The 15445-nt window shown below is 44.0% G+C and overlaps 1 protein-coding gene across 15 annotated transcripts in view; it reads left to right on the plus strand.

Moving 5' to 3' along the window:
- The window catches only part of LOC120727345 (protein NLRC3-like), a 31244-nt gene extending 16146 nt beyond the window's left edge, over positions 1-15098 (plus strand). For 13 of the 15 annotated variants that reach the window (XM_040021575.1, XM_040021564.1, XM_040021573.1 and 10 more), the window contains 5 exons: positions 1516-1757; positions 1862-3650; positions 3843-3848; positions 11702-11875; positions 14120-15098. In XM_040021575.1, coding sequence (XP_039877509.1) covers positions 1516-1757; positions 1862-3650; positions 3843-3848; positions 11702-11875; positions 14120-14312 — 2404 coding nt within the window. In that variant the 3' untranslated portion in view covers positions 14313-15098. The remainder of the gene's footprint in view (positions 1-1515; positions 1758-1861; positions 3651-3842; positions 3849-11701; positions 11876-14119) is intronic. The other 2 variants (XM_040021568.1, XM_040021569.1) reach the window with 2 other exon arrangements.
- Positions 15099-15445: the final 347 nt, after the last annotated feature.

Here is a 15445-nt window from a genome sequence, read left to right on the forward strand (position 1 = left end):
TACACTGTGTGTAACGTGGTGGTTTATGCTGTTTGGGATTGTTTTGGTGTATTTGTGTCAGAACATCAGATAAATGATTTCATCACATTTTAAAAGAAAGTATCAGGATAATAATCTGAACTGAGTCATCAGAAATAGAAAGATGGTCTCAACAGGCCACTGAGCTGATCTCCAAAGAAATGCAGAAGATTGAAGAGTCCGAGGCTGTTTATTTGTCACAGGCATCGTCATACACGTACAACACAGTGAAATGTGCTGAGCTGCTCCTGTGACTGGACAAAACATTATAAACAATCATTAAATGAAATAATGAAACATTGTGCAGATGTAATGTTAAAGTGCTTTGTGCCACATTAGCACAGCATGTACTGACAGAGCAGTGCAAGCAGAACAAAGCAAATGAGCAAAGTGATGTAAACAGAGTAACTGAACAGAGTGAGCAGAGTAATATCAGCAGTAATGAAGCAGCAGGATCAGTGTAGCAGCGTGTGACGTCATAATGAATCAGACATGATCTGAAATATGACAGTGAGACAAGAACATGATGTAAGGTCCTGTTTAAACCCTGATGGTGATGCTATGAGGGGAGCATGTTCTGATTTAGGACTTGGATGGTCTGAGGATAGAAGCTCCTCTCTGTTTGTGTCCTGATGGTGCAGAAGCTTCTGCCTGATTGTAGAAGGAGCTGAAGCCAGCATCATCCCAGAGGTGAAGCTCCTCTGTGTGCAGACCTGAGGTCAGATTCCTCCAGGCTGATGTTCAGGATCTACAGAAACGTGTGGTTGTAGTTATTGCTGCACTGTGTGCTGACAGCAGATACTCAGAACAAAGCGCTGCACACGTGTTCTTTACAAACATCTGTACATATCAAATATGGATCATGGCAGTGAATGAACACGTTTCTGTCATTTGTTTCATTGGCTTCTTTTTTCTGCCTGTGTTCATGTGATTAATGTCTAACACATAAACAGGTTTGTAATCAAACATCACATCATCAGGGAGGCATCATGAAACAAAGTTACTGCTGGAGGCTGAACTCAATTTGGTGGCAATGTTCAAAAATATCACTCAGATCATTTCAAAGCTTTTAGTTCTTCTTCTTCACTTCTGTAAAATAATAGAAAGGAAATCAGAACCCAGAAGTTCACTTCCTGATGACTGAACTCTTTCAAAATAAAGCTGAAAGCTCTGAATGTGACACCGCTGCTCCACCACAGTTTTTAGAGGAGGTCAAAGGTCAGTTGAAAGTGATGGATCCCAAACTTCCACTACATCCAGTGAAGGACATAATCAGCTCTGTGATGAAGGCTTTTACTGTGGAGTTTGTAGGCTGATCACTCTGTGTTTAATAAGACAGGCAGGAACAGCAAAGGAAACTTGGATTCTGAACTCAAACACAAGTTTCTCCACTTTGACTTTTCTCTGTGACCATCAGAGCTTCTGCACAGTGTCATCAAATCTGGATGTTTGTCACTGACAGTCAATGATTTTAGTGATAAAGAAATGTGTTCACAGAGGGAGGAAGAGGAAGAGGAGTGGTGTCTGTGAGGAGGAGCAGCTGTCCTGCTGTGCTTTGTGTCAGGACGTCCTGAAGGATCCAGTCTCTACCAGCTGTGGACACTGGTTCTGCAGACAGTGCATCTCCTCATACTGGGACCAGTCTGCTTCATCAGGAGACTGGTCCTGTCCCCAGTGTGAAGAAAGATCCAGAAGCAGAGCTGGACTGCAGACAGCCAGTCAGAGCAGCTGTGTACAAAGTAAGACTGAACATCTGTCTGCTGATGGACTCATTCCTGAAAACTGGACTTCTTGTTGTTGTTCAGACATTGAAGAGTTTTCTTTCTGTTTTTCTTTCTTTCAGCAGATGTTGGTCTGCAGGAGGTTTTATATGAACATAAGATCAGTCTGAGGAGGAGATGTGAACGTGTGACTGAAGGAAGTGATGAAACAGGAAGTAGAACCCTCCTCAACAGGATCTACACTGAGCTCTACATCACAGAGGGACAGAGTGAAGAGGTTCATAGCCAACATGAGGTGAGGCAGCTGGAGACAGCTTCCAAGATGGACGCCCTCCATGACACTCCAATCAGGTGCCAGGACATCTTTAAAGCCTTACCTGACCAACAGAGACCCATCAGAGTGGTTCTGACCAACGGCGTGGCTGGTGTTGGAAAAACCTTCTCAGTGCAGAAGTTCACTCTGGACTGGGCAGAGGGCTTGGAGAACCAACATGTCAGTGTGGTGGTTCTGCTTTCATTCAGGGAGCTGAACCTGATCAGAGATGAGCAGTACAGTCTTCTGGAGCTGCTCCATGTTTTCCATCCAACATTACAGAAGGTCACAGCAGAGAAGCTGGCTGTCTCTCAGCTTTTGTTCATCTTTGACGGCCTGGATGAAAGCAGACTTTCATTGGATTTCACCAACAGGAAGCTGCTGTCTGATGTCACACAGAAGTCATCAGTCAGCCAGCTGCTGACAAACCTCATCCAGGGGAATCTGCTTCCCTCGGCTCTCGTCTGGATAACTTCCCGACCTGCAGCGGCCAATCAGATCCCTCCTACATGTGTTGACAGGCTAACAGAAGTACGAGGCTTCACTGACGCCCAGAAGGAGGAGTACTTCAGGAGGAGATTCAGTGATGAAGAGCTGTCCAGCAGAATCATCTCCCACATGAAGACATCCAGGAGCCTCCACATCATGTGTAGTATCCCAGTCTTCTGCTGGATCACTGCTACAGTTCTGGAGCACATGTTGACTACAGAGCAGAGAGGAGAGCTGCCCAAGACCCTGACTGACATGTACTCACACTTCCTGCTGGTTCAGACAAAGAGGAAGAAGAACAAGTACCACGAGGGACATGAGACGAGTCCACAGGAGCTGACGGAGGCTGACAGGGAAGTTCCTCTGAAGCTGGGGAGGCTGGCGTTTGAACATCTGGAGAAAGGAAACATCATGTTCTACCAAGAAGACCTGGAGCAGTGTGGTCTGGATGTGACAGAGGCCTCGGTGTACTCAGGAGTTTGTACAGAGATCTTCAAAAGAGAGTGTGTGATCTTCCAGAAACCAGTCTACTGCTTTGTTCATCTGAGCATCCAGGAGTTTCTGGCTGCAGTCTACATGTTCCACTGTTTCACCAACAGGAAGTCAGAGGTGCTGAAGGACTTCCTGGGAAGAAAATACAACGAGTCATCTCTGGATGATTTTTTGATGGAAACACTAACAAAATCCTTCAGGAGTAAAAATGGTCGTCTGGACCTGTTTGTTCGCTTCCTTCATGGCCTCTGTCTGGAGTCCAACCAGAAACTCTTAGGAGGTCTGCTGGGTCAGACAGAGAACAGTCCAGAAACCATCCAGAGAGTCATCAAGAATCTAAAAGAAAGGAAGACAAAATCCTCTCCTGACAGAAGCATCAACATCTTCCACTGTCTGATGGAGATGAACGACATCTTATTATCTCAGGAGATCCAAGAGTTCCTGAAGTCAGAGAACAGATCAAAGAAGAAACTCACTATGATCCAGTGCTCAGCTCTGGCCTTCATGCTGCAGATGTCAGAGGAGGTTCTGGATGAGTTGGACCTGCAGAAGTACAACGCATCAGCAGAGGGACGACAGAGACTGATTCCAGCTGTGAGGAACTGCAGAAAGGCTCGGTGAGTCCAAGATTTGTTATTCAGAAATGCAGAAGCTGGAGGATGTTTGGTCATTTGTTCTGACACAAGCTGTTGTGTAATATTTTTGAAAGAGTTTCCAAAACCAAATTTGTGTAAAGTTGGAAATAAACACTTCCAGTTATGTTATACAGTTATACTTTTATGAAACCAGTTTGCTCAGGATGAATTAAGAGGGGGGTTATTTTCTCTAATCTCTTTGAGAGAGCTTTGCAGATTATTTTAAGGTCTACATTTATAAGGGATATTGGACGATAGCTTGAGGGATGTACAGGGTCTTTGCCTGGTTTTAGCAGGAGACTAATGTTTGCAGAATTCATATTTGGTGGAAGTCTGCCCTTTTCTTTGATTTCCAACAACGTTCTGTAGAAAACTGGTGCTAGAATCGACCAGAATTCTTTGTAGAATTCTGCAGGAAAGCCGTCTGGACCTGGAGCCTTATTATTGGGCATATTTATCAGGGCTTCCTGGAGTTCACCTGGTGTCACCTGGTGAATCCACTGACATTGCTTGACTGTTTAGTAATTTTGGAAGAGTTACGCTGTCAAGAAACTAATAAATGTCTTTTTTAGACGCGTTTGTTTGTGGTGAATATAAAGTTTCATAGAAATCCCTAAAAATGTTGTTCATTCTTTCAGGTCATACATTGTGTTCCCAGATCATCTTTAACAGCACATATAGTTGTTTTTTCTTTATTTATTTTTAACTGGTTAGCTAGAAATCGACCAAATTTGTTACCGTGTTCAAATTTTTGGGGGTATTTTGTTCAGTATTTCCTGAGTCCACTCTTTTTTAAAAATATTTAACAAAGTCGTAATCTCCAGTTTTTACTCAGCAGAATGTTCTACTTATGTATTATTGTTAAAGATCCAGGAGCATGATCGCTGACAGCTGTAAGGTGAACATCAGTGTCTGAGATGTCACTCAGCAGTGAGCTGCTGACTAAAAAATAATCCAGGCGAGAGTAGGAGTGATGAACATGTGAGAAGAAAGTACAGTCGTGGCCAAAAAGTTTTGAGAATGACACAAATATTAGTTTTCACAAAGTTTGCTGCTAAACTGCTTTTAGATCTTTGTTTCAGTTGTGTCTGTGATGTACTGAAATATAATGACAAGCACTTCATATGTTTCAAAGGCTTTTATCGACAATTACATGACATTTATACAAACAGCCAGTATTTGCAGTGTTGGCCCTTCTTTTTCAGGACCTCTGCAATTCGACTGGGCGTGCTCTCAGTCAAATCCTGACTGACAGCAACCCATTCTGTCATAATCACTTCTTGGAGTTTGTCAGAATTAGTGGGTTTTTGTTTTCCTCCACCCGCCTCTTGAGGATTGACCACAAATTCTCAATTGGATTAAGATCTGGGGAGTTTCCAGGCCATGGACCCAAAATTTCAACGTTGTGGTCCCCGAGCCAGTTATCACTTTTGCCTTATGGCACGGTGCTGTGGAACGCCAGGACTGCCATAATGAATGAATTAAATACACCATTAAATAATTAATTAAATAATATAATTTATGACACATTTAATTAATTAATGCCACATTTAAATAAGTATTGACAGTTTTAATTAATTATTTAATGATGTATTTATTTAATTCATTTTGGCACTTTTGTCCCCTTCATGTCTCAACTTGAAATCATTTTATCTGTCAGCCTCACCCATCAAACTAAGTGGGCGGGGTTAACGCTGCCACTGCAGCTTCTCTAGCATTTGATTGGTTGCCGTGCAAAGTAAGTCAAGACAGGTCGATCCTAGATAATCGATTGCTTGTGTGGCCTTGGGGCAGCCAGGTATCCCAGAATGCATTTCAAATCACAGGCAGCAATGGTGGTGGTGTAAAGTTATAAAATATCCTGTTTTTCTGTCACCAACTACACTTTTAACAGTGTTTTTGCCGCGACTGTCGCGCCGTAATCTTCACACGTCTGGTCAGGTTGTCAACATAGAGCATGTTTGCAAAAGTGCTCAGATGTTTTCAGAGATTTCACTCGCTCTGCTAACAGTCAGCTGACAGAGAGCACCGAGCTCACAGCCCCGGTGTTCCAGCTTAACTGTTTTTTTTTTTTTGGGGGGGGGGGGGTTACGTTACCCAGTTTGTTTACATATTCCACTGTCCGTGTTCCACATGTTGCATTTGCAGATTCTCATTTTCACCGTCCTTTTCCGCCTTGTGTCTCTGTGCTTCTGTAACATAAAGAACGAGCTGACATTTTCCTCAGGACACCAGCGATCAGCTCAACAGACCCTCAGTTTACCTGCATGCATCCTCCTCCTCCTCCTCACCTGTCAGCTGTTTAACACCTGCTGCTAATTCAAGAAACACGCCTACGTTACCTGGTGATAGTCACAGTTTAACTGGGCAGCCGGTGCTCGATATATCATTGCGTTTGAGTAAATATAGTTTTTTTCCCGAGCGCAGAGCTGCTGGAGCTCGTTTCCTTACAGAGCACTTTATAGGCGAAGCAGCTTCATCAGCGGCTGATGTCCAATCACACAGCTTTGAAACCTCACCTGAGTTTTAGCTCTCAGTGGTTAAACGCTGGACTTCATTCACTCAGGTTCTGTCTGTTGGGACACGTTTACTTCGCTGTTTTTTTTACACCTGAGCAAATCGGTTTGGCTGAGGTTAAAGTTACGTTACAGAACTGCATATCTCCAAAAGTTGATTCTGCTCATCTGGACGTAGCGTTTTGTTTCATCATCATCCAGGTGACTTCTTCAGTCTCAGCTGACTGCAGGTTTCAATCTTATAAACAGTACATTTGCATAATGACTGAAACCAGCCCACTGAAGGAACAATGGGCTGGGAGGTCAGTTCCTTAATCAGAATTATGCAAACTGTCACGGCCATTGATCAACAACCACTGATCAATGTCCATGAGTCCCATTCACAGAGAGTTGGGGAACGGCTGCAATCGCAGCATTGTAAGATGGTGACAGATGTACCCTTAGGCCCTTCCTCCTTTTCACTTACTTACCTGGATGATTGAGAATGCATCAAGACGTCATAACTTCATAGTTTTACTGAAGTTTAATGGTTCACTGTGTTAGACTGAACCGTTCGCTTTTCTTTATCTGGTGTGTTTTGGATTTCACAATGAATTTTGAGATTAAACTTAATTTTAAAATGTTTTTATACAAAGAGGAAAGAGACGGCGCATTTCCACCGAGAGGAGCAGAGTTTGCAACAGCGTGTTCAGACTGCAACCTGGACAGAAATATTACATCATCTGGTTTTTAATAGTTATTCAGCTGTATTTTAAGCACCAGCTGTCTGTTAGAATTTTTAGAGTTTACTTAACTAAAAATAAACGAGGTTAACATATAATTTGTGTGATTGTTTTTGTTTGTTTGTGTGTGTTTCGTGTGTCATGTTATGTTTACCTGTCAAAGGCTTGTTAGAAACTATGAAACACATGGTGCAGACTTCTGGATGTTAGAAGAAAACTAATACTGCTCATGAAGGAGACTAAAGGCAGGAAGGTGTCCTGTAAAACTAAACATGTTAATAGGACCTCCCTATTTATATCATAGTTTATGATATAGCACGTGTATTTCAGTCATAGCCTGCTGATTTCAGTGTAGTGGTGAACAGTCACACAGCTCCGTGGGCGTTATCTGTGATACTCCTTAACTATAATTTATCCAAGTTAACGTCAGTTAACCATTCAGACAGTTCTGTTGCAATGACAAACCTCATGTCGCCGGTAGGTTTCCGCTGTGCCAGCTGTTTACATTACAGCTGCTTATGCAGTAACCATGGTAACCACGGACTCCAGGTCAGACAACAATTTTACATACATGATCTTAAAACAGGACACAGCCACTGTACGTGCTGGCCTCATATCAAATGTGAGCGCAGACTGAGTCTATGTTTGACGTTTGTTTATATCTAATCTTCCTCTCAAACATTTAAGCAGCAGCGAGTCTGCAGCTGAGGGAACACAAACTCAAACTGTCGGAACAGGTTTGATCGTTTTGTGTATGATTTATGATTTATTAAATGTATAAATGTTATTCTAATCTGCTGCTGAGTCTCTTACGCTGATGAAAATGCAGAAAACACAGATCACGAACACCTGTTCAACCAATCACATTCATTCCACTTTGATCTGCGACAAACAGACGGTTCATCTCTGTTACAGTGTTGCGTTAGACTGCTATATGTTTTGGTCTTTATGCTGTAGATTTTCACGTCTCTGGAATAGTTGGCAGTAATTATTATGATTTTGTGTAAAATCATATTGATATGAGCCGTGACATATTCGTAGATGACCGTTAGATTAGTCAGCTGGGAAACTCTGTGTTAACTCAGAGAGCTGAAGATATCGTGGATATGCTGACCTCGTGGTGTACAGGGCCGTTTACCCTCATGATTAATATTCACAATTAAAATATTAGCCGAACATCATGAAGTCTGTATGTGTTTCATAGTGTCGAACCACCTTTGTACAGTTAAAGCCAGCAGTTACTACATGAAGCACCAACGTTATTTCTTTTATGCGTTTATACGCAGGTCACGCTGATTACTGAACAAAAACACAAAGATCAGCTGTTAATCGGATTTATTTGCTCTCTCTCCTCCTTAAACATGTTTTTAATGTTAGTTATAATTCAGAATTGGCGACTGAAACACGTAGGACACATACGGACATCAGGAAATAAAAACCTGATGAATATAACCTCAGTAAATGAAGTCAGTGTACTGCGGGGGTTATGGCGGCTGAAATCAAATCACTTTGATTGTCACATCACACGTGCAGGTACACTGGTACAGTACATGCGAGTGAAATTCTTGTGTGCGAGCTTCACAAGCAACAGAGGTGTGCAAAACTACAACAACATAAGAGCAAGCAAAATATAAGAACGGCTAAATCTGAGAGTTATATGGAAATTAAATAGTGTAAACAATAAAATAAAATATACAGAGGTTGGTAGTTGGATATTGTGCAAAACAAGTGGCATTTATATACAGTGTGGAGTGCATAATGTTGAAGTTCCAGTAGTGAAGCTGAGGTGTCTATGAAGTGTTCAGCAGTCTGATGGCCTGGTGGAAGAAGCTGTCTCTCAGTCTGCTGGTTGGGGACCGGATGCTGCAGAACCTCCTTCCTGATGGAAGTAGTCTGAACAGTTGATGGCTGGGGTGACTGGGGTCCTTGATGGTCCTCCCCGCTTTCCTCAGGCAGCGTTTCCTGTAGATGTCTTGGAGGGAGGGAAGCTCACCTCCAATTATCCGTTCAGAGCACCGCACTACTCTCTGGAGAGCTTTGCGGTTGTAAGCGGTGCTGTTGCCGTACCAGGTGGTGATGCATCCAGTGAGGATGCTCTCAATGGCACAGTGATAGAAGGTCCTGAGGATGTGGGGGCTCATGCCGAATCTTTTCAGTCTCCTGACAAAGAAGAGGCGCTGCTGCGCCTTCTTCACTGTTTTGTTTATGTGTACTGACTAGGGCTGCACGATTAATCGTTAGAAAATCGCGATCTCAATTCATACTTATGTGCGATCTCATTTCCAAATTACAACGATTTAAAAAAAAGAGAGAGAAAAGACGACGACGATTGTACCGCATTTTGATCCGGGACGTAATCTGCATGAAAAAAGCGCTCACTCTTCCTGCTCAACAAATGAAAAGGGCGGAGCCTTATACCACGTGGTACCGAAGCTGGCTGCGAAAATTAGCAGGGAAAAAACAACGGAGAGCACGTCAGGGATGACGAGAAAGTGACAGGAGAAAATCCGTCCCGGTCAACCACCCAAACATCAATAACGGGAACCTTATACAGCGCTTCCCTATACCCGTCGAACTCCCGCAGGCACAAAGAAATTACGGAGGCAATCACTTATCACCTGACCAAAGATATGGCTCCCATCAACACTGTGCAAAACGAGGGATTTAGGAAAATGATCAACACCCTAGACAAACGCTACACAGTGCCGTCCCGCAACTATTTTTCTATTGTTGCACTACCTGCTCTATACACGCAGCATCGAGCAACGGTGGAGACGGACTTTCAAGCAGTACAACATTTTGCGGCAACAAGAAAACGTGAGACATTTGTTGTTTTTATGTTCAGTCTCAACTGTTACAAAGTTGATGTGCAGTTAATAAGTGCAATAAATATTTATACTGGAAAAGAAAATCGTGAGAGAATCGTGATGTCAATTCTAAGCAAAAAAATCGTGATTCTCATTTTATGCAAAATCGTGCAGCCCTAGTACTGTCCACGTAAGATCCTCAGCCAGATGTACACCAAGGAACCGGAAGCTGCTCACTCTCTCCACAGCAGCGCCGTTGATGGTGATGGGGGTGTGTACTTCTCTGCACCTCCGGAAGTCCACTATCAACTCCTTTGTCTTTGCGACGTTGAGGGTGAGATGGTTGTCTTGACACCAGTGGGTCAGGGCGCTGACCTCCTCCCTGTAAGCCGTCTCATCACCTTTGGTGATAAGACCCACCACTGTAGTGTCATCCGCAAACTGTACTCCGCCCTCTCCTGTGAGTACAGGAGAGGGCTCAGTACACACCCCTGTGGAGCACCAGTGTTCAGTGTGATGGGGGATGAGGTGATGCTGCCCAGTCTGACCACTTGGCGTCTGTCAGACAGGAAGTTAAGAATCCAGCTGCAGAGGGAGCTGCTCAGTCCTAGATCCTGCAGTTTCCTATCCAGCTTCGAGGGAACGATGGTATTGAATGCTGAGCTGTAATCTACAAACAGCATCCTCACATACGTGTCTCTCTTCTCCAGGTGTGACAGGGCAGTATGTAGTGTCAGGGCTATGGCATCATCAGTGGACCTGTTGTGGCGGTATGCGAACTGTAGAGGGTCCAGTGAGTCGGGTAGTGCAGAGCAGATGAAGTCCCTGACCAGCTTCTCGAAGCATTTGCTCACGATGGGGGTCAGGGCTACAGGTCGCCAGAAGTTCAATGATGAGATGGTGGAGGATTTGGGTACAGAGACGATGGTGGCCATTTTGAAGCAGGCTGGGACTACAGACAGAGAGAGGGAAAGGTTGAAGATGTGCGTGAACACTCCAGCCAGCTGAGCCGCGCATGACTTGAGGACGCGGCCGGGAATCCCGTCCGGACCAGTAGCTTTGCGTGCGTTCACCTCCCTGAAGCACTTCCGCTTATCCTCCTCAGACACAGTGTGCGCACTGACGTCATCCAACAGTGTCCTGTTATATTTTAGATAGCAAGGAGCAGACGGCTGAGGTTATTAAACTCCACCGAGACAGCGGTGATGCTAAGCAGAAGGCTAGACCGTCCGATTTTACAGCCTCGCACTTCCGGCCTACCCGACCTTCGGAGGACCCGGCCCACATAGACCGTGAAGGCCGGGTCCTCAGGAGGATGCAGCCTATGAAAGTACTCACTGGCTGTATCACAATTCAGGGTCTGCAGCCTTAACGGTCCTCAAGGGCCGCGTACTCAATGACCGCAAAGGCCGGAAGTGCGAGGCTTCTGAAATGGGACGGCAGGAGCAGGAACATGAATAATGACAGTAGATGTTTGTGTGAAAGTGCTGGAAGCAAATTAGTGTGAGATGTTCTTTCAGTGTTGCACTTTGTAGACGCTCCCTGAGCACTGGTCTCACAGCCAGCTGCACATGGAGACCAGTGTTGTTAGTCCAGGTCAGAAGATGACTTGTTGGAATGAAAATGAGCTTGTAGTTTGTCTGCTTTAATGATGTGACTGGAAAAAGGTGTTGGACTTCAAATATGTCCATTTCTTTCACACTTCACCTTTAAAAGTGAAGCCATGTGGTTCCTGGAAGGAAAAACACGACTTTTTCAAGTCTTTGTCCTGTTTTTATGAGAAATGTACGACTTTAATGTGAAACATTCAGAGTTTTTTCTCTTGTTGTGTTTGTTTGAAGCTGCTTCCTGTTGGCTTCAGCTGTTTGGAGTTTCCATTTTCTAAACTTCTACATTCTGAACCTTCTTCAGCTCTGAACAGATGATGAAACACTGAATGATTTCAAGCACTTTGTCTAATAAACTTACATCTTTCATTCTTTATACAGTGTCTGTAGTTTGTCAGATATTGGCCTTGATTATCTGGCAGCAGCACTGAAGTCCAACCCCTCGTATCCCACAGAGGTGGACCTGAGTGGAACCTACAGCAAGCTGCAGGGTTCAGGAGTGAAGCATCTGTGTGGTTTTCTGGAGAATCCACGATGTCGATTTGAAACTCTGAGGTCAGTCAGCATGTTTTAGTTGTGCTGAGATGAATATGATGTGAAAGTTGTGCTGACACTAAACTGCAGACATCAGGCTGATATTATACTGATCCACACTGAGGATCTTCATGGTAAAGTCTGTTTTCTTCTTCTCTGGTTTAGTCCATTGACTGCAGCAGAACAATGTTCACATTTCAAACAGTGATACTCAACGTATGGCCCGCGGCCCACACGCGGCCTACCCACCTTTCCTGATTCAGAGAGAGGGGACCCTGATTAACTGTGTAGCTTCTTCCTCACAGTTCTAAGTATCAGACACAACAATGAATAATCCACAGCTGACTGTCTTTAGCAGGTCAAAGGTCACGGCACACAGCACTATGTGAAACAGTTTGGAGCAGGAATTCTTGCACATTTACAAACTGACACTGCTGCACGGCATGCTGGGTAATGCTAGCTGCTCAGGTATGGGCGTGCTAACGGCTGTGAGGCTCCGTGGCTGCAGAACACTGAAGAAGAGAAAAGAGAGGTGGAGGATGAAGAAAAGAGACTGAGATGAAGCAGACGTTTAGCTCCAGAGAGGAGCTGTGTTTGTGTGGGCGGGGCTCAGGCAGCTCCGCCCACACAGTGACAGTGAAGCAGGTGAAGAGTAATAAATGAAGACAGCAGCCAGGATTTGATAAGCTGATGTACAAACATGTGGAATGATGGTGGCAGCTACAGAAACAGGTCCATACAGACTGAAGCGTGTCTCCTTTGCATCTTCCATATTTGATACTTAGAGTTTCCAGAAGAACAAACATCAAACACGCCTCCAAACATGTGACGAGTCAGACTGACATCATTTCTACAGAGAACAGTGTGAGCTCTCAGCAGGTCACTTCAATCAGAAGGACAAAGTGCAGCAGGAATGACTAAACCCACTAACAGTCTGATATCCCCGTGTTCCTGTTGTTCTACAGCATCATCATTACTGCTGCTCCACCACCATCACTGCAGCTGACCAATCAGCTTCTGTCACGTCATGTGACGCTCTGTGACTCAGACTGGAGAAATGCTAAATGGCTAACCTGAAGCTAACCTGAGAAACAGTCCTGATGATTCCTACAAAGTGTGTGTGTTCAGTATGAGATGAGTGTGAATGAAACCATGGAGGAGCGGGCCGTGGCTGCTCTCACACACGTTTGCTGCAGGGGCGGAGCTACAGAAATGTTCATAGGGGACAAAATCAGAGCCATTATTGTTGACACATATGCAGCTGTTACATCCTGTAATATGCATTAAATGTGGGTCAAATACATTAAATACATTAAATATGCATGTTTCATATAAATACAGTCTACAACGGTGTTTTCTTCAGCCCACATAAGGAAACAGTTCAGTCAGATAAAGACAGAAGGCCTTTTCCACGTCCCTCTGCTCAGTGTTAAAGTGCTGATGATGTTCAAGCTCAGGCAGCAGGAGGGATTTCTAAGCATCCTTCACTGATCCACAACAAAGGTCCAGAGTTTGATCCCTCCTAGTAGGACAGGAAACAAACTGATAAGAGTTTCAAAGTGTCTTTGTAAGCAGACATGATTGAAATGAGCCAGTCTGAGTTTGGTTCCTGCAGTTTGTGCTTCATAAACAGAGCTGAAGCAGAGGCAGCGTGTGCCTGCAGGTGAATGTACACTGCTGTTATAAGAGCTGTGGAAACTCAGGTCAAAAGGACGTAACCACACTGCTGACAGTTCCAGGACAGTCACAGAGTTACAGCATCATTTGTGACCATAAAGACAGAAAGCTCATCCAAATCCTGGGATTAAAAGTCTGTCCTGGTGGTGTCCAGTCAAACACGTCTCTGTGAAAGCTTCAATCCAACAGGCTCCAAAGTCCTTCTGCTCATTTCCTCGCCGGGTTCTTGATGCTCCTGTACCATCTCTCTGTCATCCTCCTCGCTCCCTCTTTGCACTCACAGTCTTTGTGCATCATTAACACTCACATGTGGAAAACCAAAGTTTTACTGAGCAGAAGATGATCATCAGTGACGCTGTCTTTAAAACACTCTTGTTAGAAATGTACGACTTTAATGTGAAACATTCAGAGTTTTTTTTCTCTTGTTGTGTTTGTTTGAAGCTGCTTCCTGTTGGCTTCAGCTGTTTGGAGTTTCCATTTTCTAAACTTCTACATTCTGAACCTTCTTCAGCTCTGAACAGATGATGAAACACTGAATGATTTCAAGCTCTTTGTCTAATAAACTTACATCTTTCATTCTTTATACAGATTGGAGAGCTGTGATTTGTCAGAGATCAGCTGTGATTATCTGGAAGCAGTGCTGAAGCTCAACCCTTCGTATCCCAGAGAGGTGGACCTGAGCTACCACAAGCTTCAGGATTCAGGAGTGAAGCAGCTGTGTGTTCTTCTGGAGAATCCACAACATCAAATTGAAACTCTGAGGTCAGTCTCCACGTTTTAGTTGTGCTGACACTGTCGATCTGTGGAACTAAAACCTTTATACAGGAAGTCTGGTTCAGCTCTTTGTAGACCTTCTAATCTCTGATGCTCTGAGTCTTACTCAGTAGTTGACGCAGAGGTGTGAAGCCGATGTGGGTGAGGACACTCGCCCAGCTCTAACTACCTTGACGTCCAGGTGTCTTCCCTGCTTGTCCTGATACAAACAAACCTGAGTAACCTTGCAGGTCAGATCTCATCAGTCACACCTGTTATGGCAGCTCTCCTCTAGATTGTAGTTCTTGTTAACCTGGGATGGTTTTAGAAGCCTGGACCACAGACTCCAAGGGAAGATATTACTGGGAAAGGCCAAAGCAACCTATTAGACCTATTAAACACTAACATAGATGAATACTCAGATTTAAACCTTTATTGTTTCACAAAGGTTTAAAAAGGGAACGTCCACAGTTTAGACTGCAGCAGATTTTATTAAAGCAGTTTGACAGGAGCAAAGCAAAAACACAAAGAATAAGTGTTTCACATATTAATACATATAACATAATAATAAAAGAAAAGCAAAATAATGATAAAAAGAATGAAAAAGTTGTCCAGAGCAGCAGGATGTCTGAGGTCTGCAGAAACACAAAAACACAGCAGCTAAAAATAGTTGTTGAAAGAAAACGAGGTGGGAGCTGCTGATTCCTGAGCTTTGATACTGGATTAGCTTCAGTAGTTATTCCCATCACTGCTGTAGGAGCTACATTTAGTCACAGCTGATTGTCTCCTTTGACCAATCAGAAGACTACTGTTGTAAAAACAAGCAGACAAAGAACCAATGAGAGTGAAGAACAGGATAAAGAGCTCGTGTGATGGAGGCAAAGCAATAATCAGCAGACTGTAGCAGTTTATATCTGGCTGAAAGTAGAAGGAGCTCAGCGGAGCTCAGTCCCATATCTTTGGTTAGAAACAACATCAGTGATTTACTGCTGCTCGAGATGATTCCAGCAGCTCTCATTACAGCAGCTGATGAGAGAAACAGCTGATGGCTCACAGCTCGTGCACTGTTGGATCTCCAGATGTTCACGTGGCTGAAGTCTGTGAAGAAACTGTGGTCCACGTAGTTCACACGGCCTCAGATTGGACCGAGCTCCCTGGATC

Source organism: Simochromis diagramma, unplaced genomic scaffold (genome assembly GCF_900408965.1).
Source record: "Simochromis diagramma unplaced genomic scaffold, fSimDia1.1 OVJJ01000755.1, whole genome shotgun sequence".
In the NCBI taxonomy this organism is placed as follows: Eukaryota; Metazoa; Chordata; class Actinopteri; order Cichliformes; family Cichlidae; genus Simochromis; species Simochromis diagramma.